The sequence below is a fragment of the Ambystoma mexicanum genome, chromosome 1p (genome assembly GCF_040938575.1).
Source record: "Ambystoma mexicanum isolate Mex_15411 chromosome 1p, UKY_AmexF1_1, whole genome shotgun sequence".
Taxonomy (NCBI): Eukaryota; Metazoa; Chordata; class Amphibia; order Caudata; family Ambystomatidae; genus Ambystoma; species Ambystoma mexicanum.
In genome coordinates this window covers 91628301-91647545 of record NC_090921.1, presented here as the reverse complement: position 1 = coordinate 91647545, position 19245 = coordinate 91628301, and the positions used below count along the sequence as shown (strand labels likewise).

The window sequence follows — 19245 nt, the reverse complement described above, 5'->3', positions numbered from 1 at the left end:
CAAGTACCTCAGCACATTTGACCTCACTAAAGGGTACTGGCAAATAGCCCTAGCAGAACATGCCAAGGAGGGGACAGCATTCACAACCCCAGAGGGTCTTTACCAGTTCAGGGAAATGCCCTTTGGATTAAACAATGCACCTGCTACTTTTCAAAGGCTTGTGAATGATGTCCTAAATGGGTTGGATGAATTCTGCTTAGAATATCTGGATGATATAGCAGTCTTCAGTGCCACCTCCGAAGAACATGTGAAACACCTGGGAAAAGTATTACAGGCTCTTCAGAAGGCCCACTTGACCATAAAGGCCAGCAAGTGCCAGATTGGACAAGGATCTGTGGTCTACCTTGGACATGAAGTAGGTTGAGGCAGGATTCAGCCTCTACCCAGTAAAGTACAAGCAGTACAAGACTGGCCTACCCCCACTGCACAAACTCAGGTGAGAGCCTTCTTAGGTCTCACTGGGTACTATCGAAACTTCATGGCAGACTATGGTACCATAGCTGCCCCTCTGACTGCTCTCAGAACTCCAAAGACACCCAAGAAGATCACTTGGTCTGAGTAGTGTGGGAAGGCCTTCAATGGCTTAAAAGACTCCCTGTGCCAGGCCCCTGCCGTCTCGGTCCCTGACTACAAACATGCTTTTATTGTGCAGACAGATGCCTCTGAGACTGGGATAGGTGCTGTACTATCACAGGTAGATGAGCGGCAAGGAACACCTGATTAGATTTATTAATCGCCAGCTTACGGACAGAGAACTCAGGTGGTCCACTGTAGTGAATTAATGTTTCTCTGTTGTGTTGGCCCTAAAGAAACCGAGGCCCTACCTCTATGGGACCCACTTCACTGTGCAAACTGACCATAAGCCCTTAAAGTTGCTAATGAACATCAAGGGAGATAATCCAAAGTTGCTCAGGTTGTCCAAATGCCTGCAAGGGTTTGACTTCACCATTGAGCACAGGCCAGGTGTCCAACATAGCAACGCTGATGGATTGTTAAGAATGTTTAGTTGACCTGAACATGAGACTCATTAGGGGTGGATTAAGTCGCCCTGTGCTTAGGTCTGGGAGGGGTGTGTGTTAGAAAAGATTTCCCTTAGATGCAATATCTCCTCCATTTGTGAACCCCCTAAATGTTTTGCTTTTATTTGGCTTACCTAACCTGACTTTTTCCAGTGGAGCACAGCCTTCAGTTGCACTCCTCTGGGCTTTCGCTCATTTTTTATGGGGAAACTTCAGGCTGTCAGTACTGGGAAACTTTTTCCCTTTATCTTCGACTGTGTTGCCATTTCTTGGTAACTTTTTATCTATGTGCCAAGTTCCTTACAGTACAGCACATAGGGATCATTTTGTTTTATGGCCTTAGCCATCCTCTAAGGATTTTTTGTGTTTGTACAAGTGTGCCTAGGACGAACTGGTGGCAGCGGTTTACTTTTAACTATGTTTTATGGACTTTACTGCATTTGGCCCAAGACTGTGGCCAGTGGCGAAGAAATGGCTGTGCCACAAAGTCTTTTGTTCTGTCATTTGGCCCTTTCATCCCTTTGCCTTCCCCTAGGTCGATAGACCTGGGTATTCCTTATTTGGGCATGCAGCCTCCTGCGTAAACCGCATCTTTCATGGGCCCTTGCATGTCACGTGTGCTAGTGCCAGGAAGAGGGTTGGGACTGTCTGGTTCCAATCCACACTACTGGTGCCAGTATGTCTGGTAGGTATGAATGACTGGAACCACAGTGGGCCACGATTGACCCGCGTCTGGCATGCATGCAAGAGAGCAGCTCTTCCAATAGCTATCTACGATTTGAGCATGAACCGAATCTTGGATGAGAGAAGGGGCTCTGCATCCATTCCATGTCAATCTACTGAAGTTCACACTGAACCTCATAAGGAGCCAAGTATCCTTAACGAAAGAGCAGACTCGAGGAACCGCTGGTGACATGCTTGGAAGGTTTGGCACCCTGACCCCAGTGTTGTCCCATCAGACCCCTGCATTTACATCAAACCAAGAAAGCTTGCAAGGGTGCTTCACTCCTTTGGATTAGTGGGAACAACTACTCTTGGCATATCCTACTTACCCTCGCAAAGAGCCTCTTCGGAGGTGTTCCTGGGCCATCCAGTGAACTGTCCAGCTCGAACCCAGGGTATCAAACAGGAATGCTGCTGTCCTGAGTTGAGACTTGAGACTTTGGGAATCGTTAGCTTGTGGTCCTGGCCCTCCTCTGGGTCGCGATCTATGAGAGTGTGCCACTCTGCGTGCTATTGCGGTCCTTGTACGCACAGCTGTGGTGACTCTCGCTGACAGTGCCAGCAGTTCTGCCCTGCCGTGTCTTGAGACGTGCTGCACCGAAACTATCCTTCTCCTTTCTTCGAGAGCTGAGTAAAGGCTACTGTCCCGCCATGGACGATCACCCTGTCCCGCAGCCGCTGAGAGCTGGAGTGTCCTGAAACTGCAGAGTTAACACCTACGAGCGAAGTGGGCTAGACTGCCAAAGTTTGGTCCGGACTGTGTCAAAGGTCAGAGAGTACTTTCATAACTTACTGATGGCCCGCTGGTCCATCCATCTCTTTTTACACATGAGAATCTCCTAAAAAATACTCACATTGGCTGGGATAGCCTGCGCTCACCAGCTATTCCTGAACTCTGAAAGTCACTCTATCCACAAGGTTAGACCCTCTTCTAGGAATAGGAACATATTCTTCATCGCCTCAAGCCCCTTCCTGAGCCGCTACAGCCCCCTGAAGAGAACCGCTTTTCGTTTTACGCACAACAGTCCGTTGTTAACCCACCACTGTACTTTGGGTGCTAAGCTCCTCACTTCTTAGGGCTGGACTACATAAGTTGGGGATTGTTGATGAAGGACTGCCTAAACTGATATATGTGCCGAACTAACCCCTTTATGTTGCAGGTTGTGGTTATTTTCTCCCACATCATCAGCTTTAGGATAATCGCATTATTGTATATATGTTACATAATGAATAAGCATGTGCGGTAATTGTTTTCTTGATAACTGTGGTTTAATCGTGTTTTTGTTATAAAGGCCTATAATAAATGTATTTTTGATATACATTTGTCTAAGGATAATCTGTGGAGTTTTCACTGTGTGTGCTCATTGTGGGCTTCCAATCACTCTCACCCCTACTGAGACTTAGTCTTGACCGCCTGCCAAGCTACTGTAGATTGGTCTGGTTTGTCCAGAAGGTTCCCCTGTTCCACTAAACTAGGGTGGCCTCCTAAACTTCTTCCCACCAGGTTTAGAAATCCAGTTTAACAGCGGTTATCACAGCCATGAAACAATTCTTCCCATTAATATATGATAAGTGTACCGCCTGCGTCACATGATATGGCTTCTGAAAGTAAGACCAGACGACAAGAGGGAGCATGCCAGTAGTTGACTGGGGTGGTATAAACCCTATACACTCTACTATCCGACCACTCTCCTCCAGGGCCTAACCCCACCGTCTTAGAAACCTCTCCTCCTGTACCTCAGACCCTTACAGTCTCTTGGGATTACACAACACGAGCAGGATCACTCAACCCCATAAATATTCAACAACAACCTGAATTCAGCCTTGGCTACCTCACCACAATTGGTTCCTTTTATTTGGAACTCTTCTGCTTACTAATCAAAAAGACATTAATTCCACTAGCCTGCACGCTTCCATTGTTTTACTATCTGCATCTCATCCTAGGTTGCCTCATGACCACCCTCTGGCAATTTGGAGCTCAACGCCCCACTCCCCATCTTCTTATCCATTCACAAAGTCTCCCTTTGTCTCCTCCCATGTACCACCCATGTTCCATTCCATGTGACCCACCATAGTTATAGGTTGACCCAAAAGGTCTCTTCTCCATAGGTCACTGCTTAAGTCATGCTTTCAGATCAGTTCTTCCTGAGAGGTTAGTGGTCCCCCTCTTCCTTGGGCAATCCTTCCCGTTACTCCTCTTCACACTCCTTATTCCCAGTCTGCCTGTCCTTGATGCAGGCCATATGTGTTCCATGTACTCAATTTTATTTCCAGGTTATATATATATTTGAGGATATGTGGTGCTCCGACACGCGAGTAGCACCGCGCCCTGAGGCTGAAGCTTCTTACTTGCTCCTTTGCATCCTATACCAGCCTCCTTTTGCTCCTTGCCTGAATCTGGATCCCGCTTTAGCCTGCCTCTCTGTCCACTCACATAACATGGCGCAGGGTTTTGTCCATTCTCATGCAACACCCCATAGTCTGCAGTTTCCTCGCAGGGGGGAAGGAAGAGGAGGGGTTCACATCATGTTGGGTGTAACTAATCATTCAATGGCATCAGGTATTTTCATTTGACTGACGTCTAAACGTGCACCACATGCCACTATGAACATGGCCTGATATCATCATACATATTTAAGGGTTGAACTGCTGTCAAAAGTTTAAAAAAAGGATAGTACAGGCATTGATCTTCTTAATGCAGGATAGGTGCAATATCGAACTCCTTGTGGCATGATAGTAGAAAGTCAATGCTTGCAGAGGCACACAGGTGAACATGCACACACATTCTATTGCTAGGTGTCGTTTCCATACATGCTAGTTTCGGAAGCTGTAAAGATCTGTGCTTCCAGTGGAATGAGTGATATCTGAGACATGGCATTAATTCCTAGTAGGTGACAACCTTCTGGAAATTATGTTTCCGAGAATATACATTCTTTTAATGAGAATCTAGTGTTTTGCGTTCACTTGTCGCAAACACAAAAGGTTGGCTCTTTTACAAAGAGTGTATATCCTCTACTTTATTACAGGTATCCCCAAGGATTTCCTCACGAAGCGTATTGGCTGTAGCAGGAGCATGCTGCACATGAGTCGCTGTACACAGAGGAGTATAGTTTGTTGGTTACAATATAGACCGCTAACATGAACTAGGCTATGATGAGTATAGCTGGTAAGAACGCTATAAATGGGAGAATACTAAACCATACATTAGTTATTTGTACATATGTACATTACACGTATTTACAATTTGAGGCACAGGGTGTTCAAACAATTTGTAGTCAGTTATTTTGGTCAAACCAGGATCTCCAGTTCCCAAGATCACAACAAGGCCACCTCCCCTAGATGTTCAACGCTTCGGCCAGAGGGGTGAGAGCAGGACAATAGTCCATGCCTCCTGTGAGTGATCCTTGAGTGCCTGAGTGATATGTAGACCCCCAGTGTCTGATTGGGGGCCGGCTCACCTTTGGCAGGCAGGAAGAAGACAAGCACCACCAGGGAGGAGATGAGCACGCAGGGCACAATGATGTTGATGATGTAGAACAGGGGCTTCCGCTGGATAATCAGGTTGAAGAGGATTTCCTGGTACTCCAGGTCGTCCGGCGAGAAGTTTTTGTTGATGACCTTCTTGGCGGGGCGGTGCTTGATGGCCCACTCACCATTCTCTGCAGAGAGGGAAACGAGAGTTAGGATTTCCTGCTGGTGATATAGGTTTAGTGGGCATTGAGCCCAAGGTGAGATGTTCCCTGACTATTTTAGGCTTTTAGGGGAGGAACAATGTCCGGTACGTTGGTATTATATGCTGAACTTTAAAAATCTTATCACTACAAAAACAATTTGAAGTTGGGTCATAGCTGTAACAACATTTGCCCAATTTTTCTAATGTCATCAGTTGGACCCGCCCGACTCCAGTCTTCTGCATTCATGTAAATGTAAAAGGCTGCTGTAGTGGCTGGGATTCTCTTTGCAGGTTCAAAAGCATATGTTTGGGGGGAAACAGTTTAGATAGTGACCTCCAAAAACAGATGTAAAAGATGGGATGGACGGTAGAGAGCTTTCACCAGGGAGGGTATGTCACAACTAGAAAATGGAGATAAGGTGTTTTCTCTTGAAGTGGAAGCTGGGCTCAGGGTGTCTTGCCTCTACCTATGTGAAAAGAAAGTGTATGCATGCCCTTCAGCTTCCAATCAATGGCAATCTGTAATGCCGGCTCAATGCTGGAACTGAAAGGCAACCTTCACACAAGCCAGGGAGAAAGACACAATAGAAGCGGGAAAATGGAAATGGCTATTCTTTTAATACAAAAGGGTAATACCAAGGATGAGATCAATATGAGTGCAAAGAGCATTGCAGATGTGTAAGGAGGATTCTGCTGTCAGCTGTTCCACTCTTCCCGCCCTATTTGGTGGCCATTTTCCTTGGGGATGGTGCACATCTGTGGTCCAGAATATTTTAGCAAAGTGAAACTAGGTTCTGGATATGAAGAAGGCAAAACAAGAGGAAATGGCTGGAATTTTAGAATTAATATCAGCCTGTGGCATTGGCGTGGGTCCCTTGCTCGCTGCGCCATAGGGAACCAAGCTGCATCTCCCTATGTGAGACAGGGTATGCTCACACGTGGGTCCCTTGCTTGCTGCACCTCACTGAGGAGGCCCAACAAGGTCGAAACATGCCTGGGGTTGCTTGTGGTTCCGTGCAGGGGGGACCTGGTCTAGCAGTTCAGACTGGGCTGATCCCATTGGTGGCAGTGCCTGACTGATTTGCACATGGCTGGATCCCTTTTGCAATGACGGGCTAAAAAACGGTGGTGTGTAAGGTTACCCAGAGCAGTGTCAGTGATTCAGATTTATTCAAAACCCTATATCCATATTTGGTTATGGGAATGAAGAAGGTGACTGACATTCCAGGCCTGTTCTCACAGACTACCAGACTACATAGAGGTTATATGGAAAGAAGAACATTCATAGAGAGCCGGGAACAAGACTAAAGCAGGAGCCAAGGACCAACAGAGATCTCTCACCTGTGAAAGCTTCCGGGTCGATATCCACCCACTCGATGAGCACCTGGCTCTCGGAATCCACGGAGAGCTGCATATCGATTTCATTGGCGCTGTACGTCTGGGATCTAGAGGTGGGCGACAAGAGACACTGATTGTAAGCTGGCACGGGATTGCGGCCAGGCTTCTGTGAGGAGCATAACAGTGCATGCCCCAATCCTGGAGGCATTTCAGGTAATAAATGTCAAATGCAGTCATAATGTCAGTAGGTGTGGTCAGGGAGCAAGCATCGGAGGGGAGCAGGGTAATACAGGGCGCAATCCTGCAGCAATACATAAATAGGGAGAAAAACATCATTGGCAGGCAACAAAGGATCCAGGGCACAGCGACAAGCGGAACATGGCCTGGCCCATTCAGAACAAAAAAAATTCAGAGTATTTTCAAAGTTTAAGTAGGAGCCAAGCTTAATGCATACTAATTAGAGGCGCGTAAAGAAATCAGGGCCTGACATCTAGGGGTTCAGGATGCTGGAGTGCTTGTATTTTGGGAATAATGGGTCTGGGGCTGTGTGCATGGTGGGAAGATATCTGTGTAACTGGGCTCCTATGTTTTGGTAAATAGCCACCAGGTCTTCAGTGATTTCACGAAGGCTGAAGCATGCCAATTCCCTTTGGGGGCTGGGTGCAGGTGGCAGGGTAAGTGCCAGAGTCGGGCAGTCATGCTTCTGAATGTTGAGCTTCCGCGTCTCTTTTTGGATGCAGCGTGGAACAGTTGGGAGAATGTCTATGCTGAATCTTACTGGTCGTGATGGGTGCGTAGGGTGTTAATTTGGTTCGATATCATAAAATCACGGCAAAAATGGCAGCAATTACAAAATATCGCAGCAAAAATGCCGTGGTTGTTTGCGCCACAATCATGTAAAGGATGCAGGGGACACCACCGCAACCTCCAAACTCGTTATACCCTTTAAGGGGAGCAGGGGACACCCCCACAACCCCCGCTCCCCTTAAATGGTATAAAGGGGTACACCTTTACCGGTTCAAACCACAGCATCTTTGCCAGAATTTCTTTTACCGGCGACATTTTTGCCGCAATTTTATTACCCGATACCGTTAATTTCCCATGTATCAATCCATCGGCAGGTGTGATGTGGTCTCTTGTATCAATTCCTAGTAGCATTCTTGCTGCTGTTTTCTGGACTCTTGACAGTTTCATTCAACACTCCCATCACCTCGGGAAGATGCATAACCACTGGCAACCCATCAAGAGCTGGCAAGCAGATGTGAGGAATCAGAAGCAGTGACAGGCTTGCTCCCCAGCCCATAGCCATGAGCATGATCTTAACTCACTCTCAAACGTTGGCACAGGCTGTAGAAGACGAAGGGTAAAAAACCCTCAAAGCCAAAACCCAGCCTTTTCTCTGAAATCAATATAAGGATTTTCTTGCTATAAATTAAAGGGCAGGAAAAGGAGTAAAGAGAGGGCTGGCGGAAAAGGAGCAGATGGAAGGAGTAACTAAGTCCACAGTCCTGTCCGCCAGAAGATAGTATGGACCTCATCACGAGTTGGGCTGTATTCCCGGCTGTAATACCGCCGACTGTAATAGCCCTAGCACCGACCGGCCCGGTGGTATTACCACCGGATCACAGGTTGGGCCTTAACGGTAAATCCCCATTCCTGATTGGGTCCATTGGATCCAATGGGGAGTTTTCGGTGCTAAAACTGCGGGCTAATACAGCCGGCTGTAATACCGCCCAAAACAGGGATTTTCAACTCCAGAAAAAAGCTGGAGGTAAAACAGCCATTTAGCGAACAACTCGTAATAGGGCCAGCCCTTAAATGTGGCAGTAATACCGTTACCACCGCATTTAAGGGCTACAGCCCAACTCGTGATGAGGCCCAATGTCTGAATGCTGAGGTTGTCAGGCAATGAAGGGGTACTCCGGCATAGTGCTCTATTTCTGATCCTTGTAGGACTTTACTCCAGTGCTCACCACTGTGGGGTTCATGACCACCGCAAACTGCAATGCTGCAGAACCACCCTTCTGTTGGCGGAACTGGAGGGGTACGAGCTCTGAATGGCCATCACTAATCATTCTATCAGGCTGAAAAGAGATACTTAGGGGACAATGTTGCTAAAGCAGCGACGCACCCTCTTCAATTGGATCAGACCATCCACCACTTCCTTAGGCCTGTGGGGTTCATTCTGAGTTAGGGGTGAAAATGCGACACTGGCAAAAGAATTCCTGGTGGCAGCGTAAACAGACCCTCATTTTAAACAGTGTTAAAAAGGTCATGAAACCCTGTGGCTAAAGTATTGTCAGTAGTCTGATGCCAAATAGTGCATGTGCATATTGCTCTAACTGCACATATCCTAATAGTCCTGCAGGTCCCGAGAGAGTCCGAAAGCAGTCACCAACGGGGAACCACAGGAACACATCCACAGACATCCTCCCGGCCGCAGTGTCTCGGCCTCATCCTTCCTCCCCAACACGGCTGGCTGATAAAGAAAAGTCAAGTCTGCGGATGCAGAAATGGGAGATTTCCAGGGAAGAAAACCTCCCAGAAGAGCAACCTGGGTTTGGAGAGCAAGCGGCGCAATCGTTGGCATTTTAAATACTACTCTGAGGGGCATATGCAGCAGCTTGGCATAAAGCATAGGATCCCCTCGGGCAGATTTGCCACCAGATCACCCGTTGCGGAAAGGCGTGTTAGCCCCTACTCAGGACTCCATTGGGATTCCGGAGGAATTATTGCGGATAATTCCACTCACTACAATTGCCCCATTTTGGGGGGTAAAGCGGAGGAAGTACTTCCATTCAAGTGCAGGAGGTTTCTTCTAGCTAGTGTTCCACCTGCACCAGATTTCGATTCAGTTTGTTGTGGGCGCAATATAAATACCTCCAAATTTAAATTCTATTTTACCTCCGAACTCGTGCCAGGCCAAACCTCTGGGGAAAGGGTCTCCCGCTGATCAGCTGGACGGAGAACAGACTCATGACCTCAAGAAACCAATCATCTCTTGCCTACCGGGAGTACCTTTTTTATAACGCCTCCCCACAACCCCCTCTCTACTGGTGTATTACTCTTTCACTCTCTGAGATTGGGTTCCTTAGTTGCCCTCACTCTCTGGGATTGGGTACAGTAGTTGCCCTCACTCTCTAGGATTGGGTACAGCAGTTGCCCTCGCTCTCTGGGATTGGGTACAGTAGTTGCCCTCAGCTCCCTAAGTCCTGGTCCCTGCTGCTTCTGCTGAAGCTCCAGGCCACTATGCCAGACCATTTTCTTTATCTTGCTATTATCACCCGAGCATCTGCTTCTGCGACATATCTGTGTGCTATTCCATCGCTTGTGTTGCATGTCACCCCTTCTGGGGGACATGGTACCTTCTAGTGTTGGTGTCATGGTCACATGGGGTAACCATGTGACCATGTTAATAAAAGAGACGAGCCACTTCTGGCTCGCCAGTCAATGTGATCCTGATTCCGGTGTCGTTTCTGCAGAGCACTATGCTGGTGCAACACCACGTGCTGTGGGTCGAAGGACGGCGCCCAGACCGAGGACGGTGCCCCTGCTGGGCAACACCGTCCCTTGAGTATGCTCTGGCCATGTGAGCATGGCTAGCGGTGCGACCCCGGCCTGGGTGCCCCCAGAGCCGGGGCTGCAGTGTGCTGCGTGCCCCCAGGCACGTGGTTTGCTCCGGTGCCCAGGAGCGAGTAGGGTGATTGCCTCTCCTTTGTCTGCTGCGTGAGCGCAGCACAGATGGTCCGTGTCGGGTGCTCCCGACACGTGCAGAGGCCCGCCCGGTGATCCGGGCGGGGCCTCCCAACAGCTTGGTTGCTCCATTATTTTTATCTTTGCCACTTCCTTATTTACTTTACCCCACTAGTAGGAAAGAAGCTCGATCGAGATACGCTCCCAGCTTACCCCGGAAGCAGGAGCGTCAGAGGCGGAAGTGCATCATAAAATCCGGCGGAACTGTGACTCAGTGGGATTTGTTGTGGAGGGGGCGAGATTGGAGCAAGACATGTGGGAAGTGTTTGAGGTGCGGACCAATATCACTGCCGTGAAGACTGAAGAAGCGAGCATACACGTTGTTTTTCATTTTGGACCCTTTGGTTGAAATAGGGTTCAATTCAGATGCAATTAGGGCTTTGGGAGGTTTTCGTCCTATAAGGATCGTGGGTGTTCTAGAAAAATCGAGGTTGAGGCAGCCATTTAGATTGTTTTGCTGTCGCCCCGGATCTGTCATTTTACGGTGCTTTGCAACAGGCCCACAACTTTTTTTTAAAATTCATAACAGTTTCTGTTGTAAAGGAAACAAGGAAACTAATTGTACATTGACTTCTGTTTGCCAAACTAAGTGTAAAGGGAATGCAGGCAAGCTCTGCATGTTTACTGCTGCACAGCACTTTTGTCAGCAATACCTCTTTTTTGGTACACGATCTTGGAGATTGTGTTGAGGGCGCGAACCAAAAGTGGTTCAAGGGCAGTTTTTTATGTGAACAGTAAATATGCACACCTTTTGACTAAACAAACAATATAAAGGGCGCAATCACTGCTACCAAAAGAACATAAAGATCCAAGAAATAACTTGTTTTGGCAACAAAGATCTTGCCAGGGATTTTAAGAGGAAGAAAATGAATGAATAATGCGATACATGTGTGTGTCTCCACTTCTAGATTACACACCTCTAAATGCGCCCCCATGAAGTCCCAGTTACACCCACACACAAGCTAGAAAGCAGCACTTAACATGGTCTGACACGTTGTTGCGTTGCTAGCCAGGTGAGGTGATCACCTGCAAAGACTCTGCGATAAGCCATGAGAAATGGTAAAAGAGCAGAGAGGACAGTTGCAGAACTGTAACAATGGGTGTAAAAGTAGTGCAACTATTAACAGTATGGAAATACAAGTCGTAGAACTCAGTTCCTGTTAGTTCCCCTTTACTTCAAACTCTGCTGATAATGCCTAGATCACCACACTTCCACTGTTGGTGGTACAGGTGTTTAAATAATCTGTATGCTCATCTCGGATGCAGTGGCAGGACCACCCATCTCGGGCTTCTGCCTTTGCCTGACCCTCTTCCTCGTCCTCCGTTGCAGTGAGATCAGAGTCACTGTTCTCCTTGGCCATGGAGAGATTTACAGTGGCAAGATTGTACCCTAGTGTTGGACCGGGGGCAGCCTGTTTCCAAATCTGCAGCACGGACAACATGATTTCCTTCCTTACTGGATGCAGCACATCTGCTGCTGCCACGGAGACCATTTGTGTTGACTGTGTGCTCAACCAACAAAAAAATACAATAATTAGTGACATAGCTTGTGTCCCGGAGTTCACAGATTTATAGCTCATATTTTTTGTGGAAAAATAGGTACAGATGTCCCTCTCGGGGCCATCATGAGGGGGGAGATGCAGGAGGGGCAAGCTGCCCCAGCCCTCGCGCTTGCGGAGGGCCTCGCGGCACCCACTTCTAAGTAGAAGGCAGCACAGTCCTCCCATATTTTTTATTCACACGCGGGACTGTGCTGCCGCCCTTGCAATGATTTTGCTGTTTGTTGCTGAGCCATTTGTTTCCGCAATAAACAGCAAAATAATAGGAGGCAGCATGGCTCATAAGTGAGCTTCACTGCCTCCAATTATTGAGCTGACAGCGTAGACACGCTGAATGACAAGATAGGACTCCTCTCCTGTCAGTTAGCATGTTCACGTTGCAGAGACACACGCAGCATGGACATGCTGACTGACTGACAGGAGAGGTCAGCGTGGACAGACATGCACCCCTTGCTCACTGTGCTAACAGAGGCACAGCTCCACCTCACTGATGAGGCCCGACTAGGCTGAAACCACATGTCTGGGGTTGCTGTTGGTACTCTTGTTCAAAGGAGGCTTGCCTAGTGTTTCGGTTCTGGATTGCTCAAGTGGGCGGGACAAACCTCGTTGATATCATCTTTGCCCCCATCTAACTCCCACGGACCACACTCACACGCCCTCTCATGTTGAGCAGTGCTCGCTCCGCAGTTGCTCACGCTGCAGAGATCGCTGACCTCATCTCGTACAACAACCTTGAAGCCCTGTTCATTACTAAAACATAGTTTACCACATTCTCCCGCAATGTTTTTTATGTCATCCTACACCAAGGCAACTGCATCCAACATGCCAACCGGCCAGAAAGGGCAGGAGGTGTAATGACAATCATCCACAGAAGTGATTGGTCGTTCTCCAAGGCTGGTTCACAAGACATCCATCCCCTTCCACCTGATCTACAGACCACCTCACAGAAGTAACGCTTTCATTGCCTACATCTCCAACTTACTCTCCTCTGCTAAATTAGCACACTCTAATAATGCCTTTCTAAGAGATTTTAACGTCCCTGAATCATAGGCCAACAACCACACTCAAAGACGCCTTTCGCGCTGACTGGTTCCATGCACCGTAAGCAAATTGTGCACTTTCCCACGCACAACAAAGGCAACACCCTACACTTAGTCTTCAGATCATTCCTCTCATCACCTGCGCAGACCCAATCCCACTCGACTGATCTGAGTCACTGCGATCCCATTCTCGGTCACCCACTCGTCTACAGCCCACAAAGATCAGACTAAATGCCCCCAGACTCGATGCCGCTCATTTAAAACCTTCCCAGTCAATGAGCTAGAAGCCAACGTTGCAGACTTCCCCACCACAGAGAACACCTCTGGCCTCCTAGAAGTATTCAACAACTCTGCTGCGCAACTGGTGGACACTCTTGCCCCCCTAAAAAGCAGCCATACTATAACCAAACCATCCGCCCCACGGTACACCCCGAGCTAGCCTCCAACAAACGTTCAATCAGAGCCCTAGAGAGACAGTGGCACAAAAACCATAACCCTGGAGTTCTCGCCAGCTTCAAACCTCTCAGTGACCAACTGTAGGATTCTGATGACAATGGCCTAAGCTCCTTGCTACTCCACCACCATTGCAGCAGCCTCCAACAGGAGCAAAGCACTCTTTGAAGTAGTAAAGTATTATACCAAACCCTCACCCAAACCCGATATCCCAGCAACTCAGGAAAAATGCAACGGAATCAATAAATATTTTATCGGAAAAATCGAGAAAATCCAAGAGACCTCCACAGCATTAACATCCCCTGCTACCTGGCAGCACGCACACTTCCCCTCTGGACCTAATTCTCTTCTGCTCGTACCTCCAGATCTCCTAAAAAACCTATGTCTTACTCTGATGATATTATCCCGGCCTCCATCATTAAACAATTGATGGTCCCGGCGCTTAACGCGCTCCTCGGTATCATTACTGCCTCCCTAAAACCATCAGGACTGGTCTCATACGACCTCTTCTGAAAAAAATCAACCCTACATCCAGACAACGTGTCCAACTACCAGCGCATTATGGAACCTCCTGTTTATTGGCAAAATCTTGGAAAAAGTAGCTGCTACACAACTACCCTTTAGAATTAAACAACTTCACCTCCTAAATGACTCCAATTTCTGTAGCACTCCTTGACTAAGTGCCCATGCCTCAAGTTCCTCTAATGGTAATGCTGCAAAGATCTTACTGTCTGCGTCTAGAAGGGTGATTGGTCTATAATTAAAAGAATCAGACCGATCAACTTTCTTGAAAATGAGGACAATTATGGAGTACTTCCAGGAAAATGGCATTTGCCTGCTATTTAGTATATTTGATATCAAATATGTGCCGAGAATTACTTGCAATTTTATGTCCCGGACATTTTGCCATAACAAGATCCCATTTTTAAAAAATCATAAAATTATTTGCAGCACAAACTATTTCCTGCTGATCTCTATGGGATGTCCACCACAAAATCTTGCAACTTCCGAATGAGGCTGGCCCTATCACCAGAAAACGCGGCTATCCTATTTACTTCTGGTTTTGACCTTGTGCGGTACCCACTGACATTGCTTCCGGCTGCCTGTAAATCCTGCTGTGAGCATATTATGGTCACTGTTTGTTTAAATTATTTTTTAAGGTATTGTGTTTCCTCAACATTGTACGTGATAGTACAATATAATCAATGAGGATCCAGTACCATTTTTCCAGGTCACTGTAATTTGTGGGTCTCCTTTAACATTGTCATTGGCCACTATTAGGTTCCAGTCTTTAAAACATTGCAACAATTTTACTCCATTCCGGCAGCTAAGCTGTTGCTTTAAACCATTTAAGTATGACCGAGTTATAACGTGAATTTAGACCTCCTACTAGGATAACGTGAGTATTATCTTGTGTAATCCGATATTCTGCCAACTGACCGGTCACATCATTTATAAAATCCTCCATTTTGGATATCCTGGGGTTCCAATAAAGATCCATCAATAGCAAACCTTGAGTACCCATCCCATCTTTAAAGTCGGCCCTGAAGTCTAAAATACATGGTTTAGCTGCAAAGAGCACCTCCAACTTTTTAATGATCAGATTCCTGGTCGCTAGCAGCAGTCCCCCAGCGGGAACCCCTCATTAGAACTCAGGAGAAGTTGTATTATCGTAAACCCGTCAATCTTAATATGGGAGGTTAATCAGTTCTATTGAAGCATAATTGTATCTAATTTACCAAAAATGGAGGCCTTGCTTTCATCATTCATGAAACTATTGAATCCCTGTGTATTCCAAGAGAAGCAGGACAAATCCAAAGAGGAAACTATTGAATCCCTGTGTATTCCAAGACAAGCAGGGCAAATCCAAAGAGGAAACTATTGAGTCCCTGTGTATTCCAAGACAAGCAGTACAAATCTAAAGAGGAAACTATTGAATCCCTTTGTATTCCAAGACAAGCAGGGCAAATCTAAAGAGGAAACTATTGAATCCCTGTGTATTCCAAGACAAGCAGGGCAAATCCAAAGAGGAAACTATTGAATCCCTGTGTATTCCAAGACAAGCAGTACAAATCTAAAGAGGAAACTATTGAATCCCTGTGTATTCCAAGACAAGCAGGGCAAATCTAAAGAGGAAACTATTGAATCCCTGTGTATTCCAAGACAAGCAGGACAAATCTAAAGAGGCTAAAGTCCCATCCCATTATCCCCTAGTTTTCTAAAGTCCCGATGTAAGGTACTGGGCAGCCAAGACTAGTCTCCACTCGACTCGTATTTAGAATTACATGTATGGTTTTCAAAGCAAACTACTCTTGCGCTACTCAATAAGTTACTACACCTTCTTTGCAGTACACCTCATAATTTAACTTCCGCTCACAAGAAGTTCTATCAAACATGTTTAGAAAAACATCATAACAAAGTCTATGTATTTCATCTGCTTCATCCATTAGTGATTTAACTATAATTGACGACTTAAAACATAATTCAACCAAGTCAGTTCTCTCGTCATTGTGAAAATTAAATGCATTCTATGTCACTAGATGGGAGCAGAGTAAGTGCAGGGATTGCATGCAGGAGCTTCAGAAAATTGGTTCATAACCACCTGAACGTCTGTACCAACCAATGGTTGAAGCATCACTTTCTTTGTGCAGGCAGTTTCATGGAATTGATTGTCGATGTTTGACTTCCAAACCTGTGTTTACAATGTCTCGAACACTCACTAAATGTGTGGAGGCTCGAAAAAGAGTAATGACAGTGGACCCATTGGGCTAGGAGCTCCTGATACCATCCTGATACAATCTGGGGGGATTTAAAGCAACCAGCTTTGAAGTTTTCGAATAACCCTCCACGCAAAGACAGTCATCCCGATACGTTGAGATTCCCCTTTTCCTTGCGCAGTGGCTGCACCATTTCGTTTTGCACAGTTAAAAATTGGGTCAAAACGTGGAGTTACGAGTGGTGGCTCTGTTTCTATTGAGTCATCAGTATCCAGCACTTCTATTGGCACCGCAGAGCTTAGAAGTGAGGTTTGAATTGACACTTCCTTTTTTCCCAGTGATGCAGCTGCAGGCTGTTCCACAGGCGATGCTCGACCTCTAGACTGCTCTCTTGCTATGTAAGAGAGCAAGACAGCAAGGATCAAATTCAAGGACCTCTGCATCCTCCACAAGGACCTCTAGCTCCAACTCTCTGCAGATCAGACGTCTTTCTAAGCATAGAGTGGGGGGAAGATCTCTCTTCAGCAGGTGCCTCCCTCTGGAATAGCCTCCCTACTCCTCTCAGACTTAAGTTTGGGAAGCTTCTCAAGACCCTGCTCTTTTCTTCCTCCTTCCCTCTCGCCTTTCCTTGCTAATGCCCCCATCTGCCGCTGCGACTGGCGTCCTGGTCCTTTATGAGCCACACTGAGCACCAGGCCCTCCTTGACCTGCCTATACCAGCATCCCCCAAACCAGCACTGCCCTCCGCGCCTCCCTCCCTGACTAGCTGGGTGGGTTGGGCATCCCTCCAGAGTCCGGTGCAGCCCTCTCCCTCGCACTTAGACGCGGTCTGCCCACGGCATCCCCTGGCACATGTCCCCATCTGGTCCGCCAGCACTTGCCTAGCCCCTGGGCCATTTATTCCGTCTTCCTCCCCCTGCAATTTATGCCCTCTCCCCTGGCCCTCTCTTACCGCCCCTGACCCTCCACCACTCCATTCCCACTTGCCCCTCTTGTTCTGCACTTGCACGATCCGAATGTCACAAGGTCTAGTAGGATCGTTATTGTTGTTTATCTCCCATGTTGCCCGCGCCCCCCTTTTCGTCTTGTGGCGCCTGGAAACACCTTTTTGCTGTATAGTGCACCTTATAAATACTCAGTAAATAAATCTATAATTCGATGATTTTCCCGCTTCTTCCACAGTGAGATGTAAATTCCTAAGGAACTGCCTTGCAATATTTTTCCACCCATTATTTGACTTTGTTGTCGGTTTTAAGATCTTGGGCTCGGCGGGTGGGGAGGGCAAAGATGGTTCAATTACCTGAACAGGTGAACTTTGTGGAATTAGAGCAGGGGGGCGGAGTGACTTTCACATTGCCCTTTTCACCCATCGGAGGGAGAACCCTCTCTTTTGCCTCTTTAAGCTCCTTCAAGATTTGCAGTGTGATCTTTATTTTACTTAGCTGCAATGTGGGCACCCAGAGCTTCATGTTAATGGTTTCACAGAAGCTGACAAAAGTACCTAATTCTAAGTTCAGGGGGAAGATTGACGAGCAGTTAATTTCACCTTTTTGTCCAATTCTCGCAGGGTATGATGTGTAGGCACTTCTCTGATCGGTCCTTGCACGCGGATTATAAACTGCTAATTGATGGGTGTTCAGTTATGAACAATGGCACGTCATCCAAGATCAGCGGGGCACAGCCTGGTGCCATTCCTACATCATCCTGGTTGTTATTCCCTTCGCTACTTATCAGCGGATTGAGGACAGTCATACCACATCTGCTCAATTCTACCTCCCAAAAACTTCCGTCATTAATGAAGTTCGATTCTCCTTGCACTGAAGGGCGAATCATTTTGTTAACACGCACCTCTGTGCTAGTGCCCGCGGTGGGAAAGAAGTCCACTTCTCCGAATGAGGCATACAGGTGTTAATTCCAGCCCATGTGGCTGCTCTTGAGACACAAACACTTTGGCCACTATCCGATCCGCTTCTGTCTGTCTCTCTATCTGCAAATGTGGAGATTCCAGCTTACTGGGAGTGTTTATCGCTGTAATTTTACCTGTCTCGCTTTCAAAGCTAACCTCCATGTTAGCAATTCCAACCAATGGAGGGCCTCAGGGTGAGTACCCCAAATAGTTCCGGAAGGGGCTTACCTGCCATCAAACTCGTGGTGGTTTGTTCAGCCGTCATTGATAACAAATTCTGATTAGGTAATTCTCCACCAGCCGGGTTAATTTCAGGCACAGATTTACTTCTTAATTCATACATTACAATAGGCTGCCTGGAAGGGTACAAAGATCCAGCTGCTGAAAAATTGGATAAGTCACTCACAAGTTCGAGGTACTTGAATTCTTAATTCCACATACCCCCTGCCTGAGCAGCCGCAGACTGCTGCTGACTGCAACTCTGCAGCTCTCCGCGCTAGCGAGGGGTTTTTAGTGCTTAGGCTCTTCTTCTTCCCCACAGCGTAGGTAAGGCACAGCCAGGGAAAACAGACCCAGTCCTCAACTACTGACTGCAACTCAACCCCTGCAACTCAACCCCAACTACGCCATTTCTTTGTATTTTGGTACCACAGTATTAATGTTGTTTGGACTGCTTCTGTATCAGCTCACATCCGTCTAGAGGCCCAGGCATTTCTATTCTAATATTCTAAAGGCTCTAAAATGGCTCTATTTTGAGGAGTCTTCAGCAGTTCAATTCCAAAAGGTTTAAAGAAATTTCATTTCCAGCGGGCCTATGAGTAATGTCATTCATTCACAAGACCCCCCTCTGAGCTCCGTTGCTAGCGCTAGGGGCACTAGCGTGCTGAAGCAGCTCTGCAGCCTCACAAATGTTTTCCCAATAATTAATCATGGGCCCCAGATCTGATTTTTAGCTCTGTATCTGTGCTGCAGGAGGGCATTATCAATAAAACACTGACTTTTGCAATTAAACGATTATGGCAAAATAAATATGTACAGATATTGATTAGGAAATGTACATCACT

The 19245-nt window shown here is 47.0% G+C and overlaps 1 protein-coding gene across 1 annotated transcript in view; it reads right to left on the bottom strand.

Annotated features, from left to right (window-relative positions):
- The window catches only part of CHRNE (cholinergic receptor nicotinic epsilon subunit), a 163388-nt gene that overhangs the window by 33902 nt on the left and 110241 nt on the right, over positions 1 to 19245 (bottom strand). The window contains exons 6-7 of the mRNA XM_069643923.1: positions 6757 to 6860; positions 5201 to 5401 (exon numbers count right to left, since the gene is read on the bottom strand). Coding sequence (XP_069500024.1) covers positions 5201 to 5401; positions 6757 to 6860 — 305 coding nt within the window. The remainder of the gene's footprint in view (positions 1 to 5200; positions 5402 to 6756; positions 6861 to 19245) is intronic.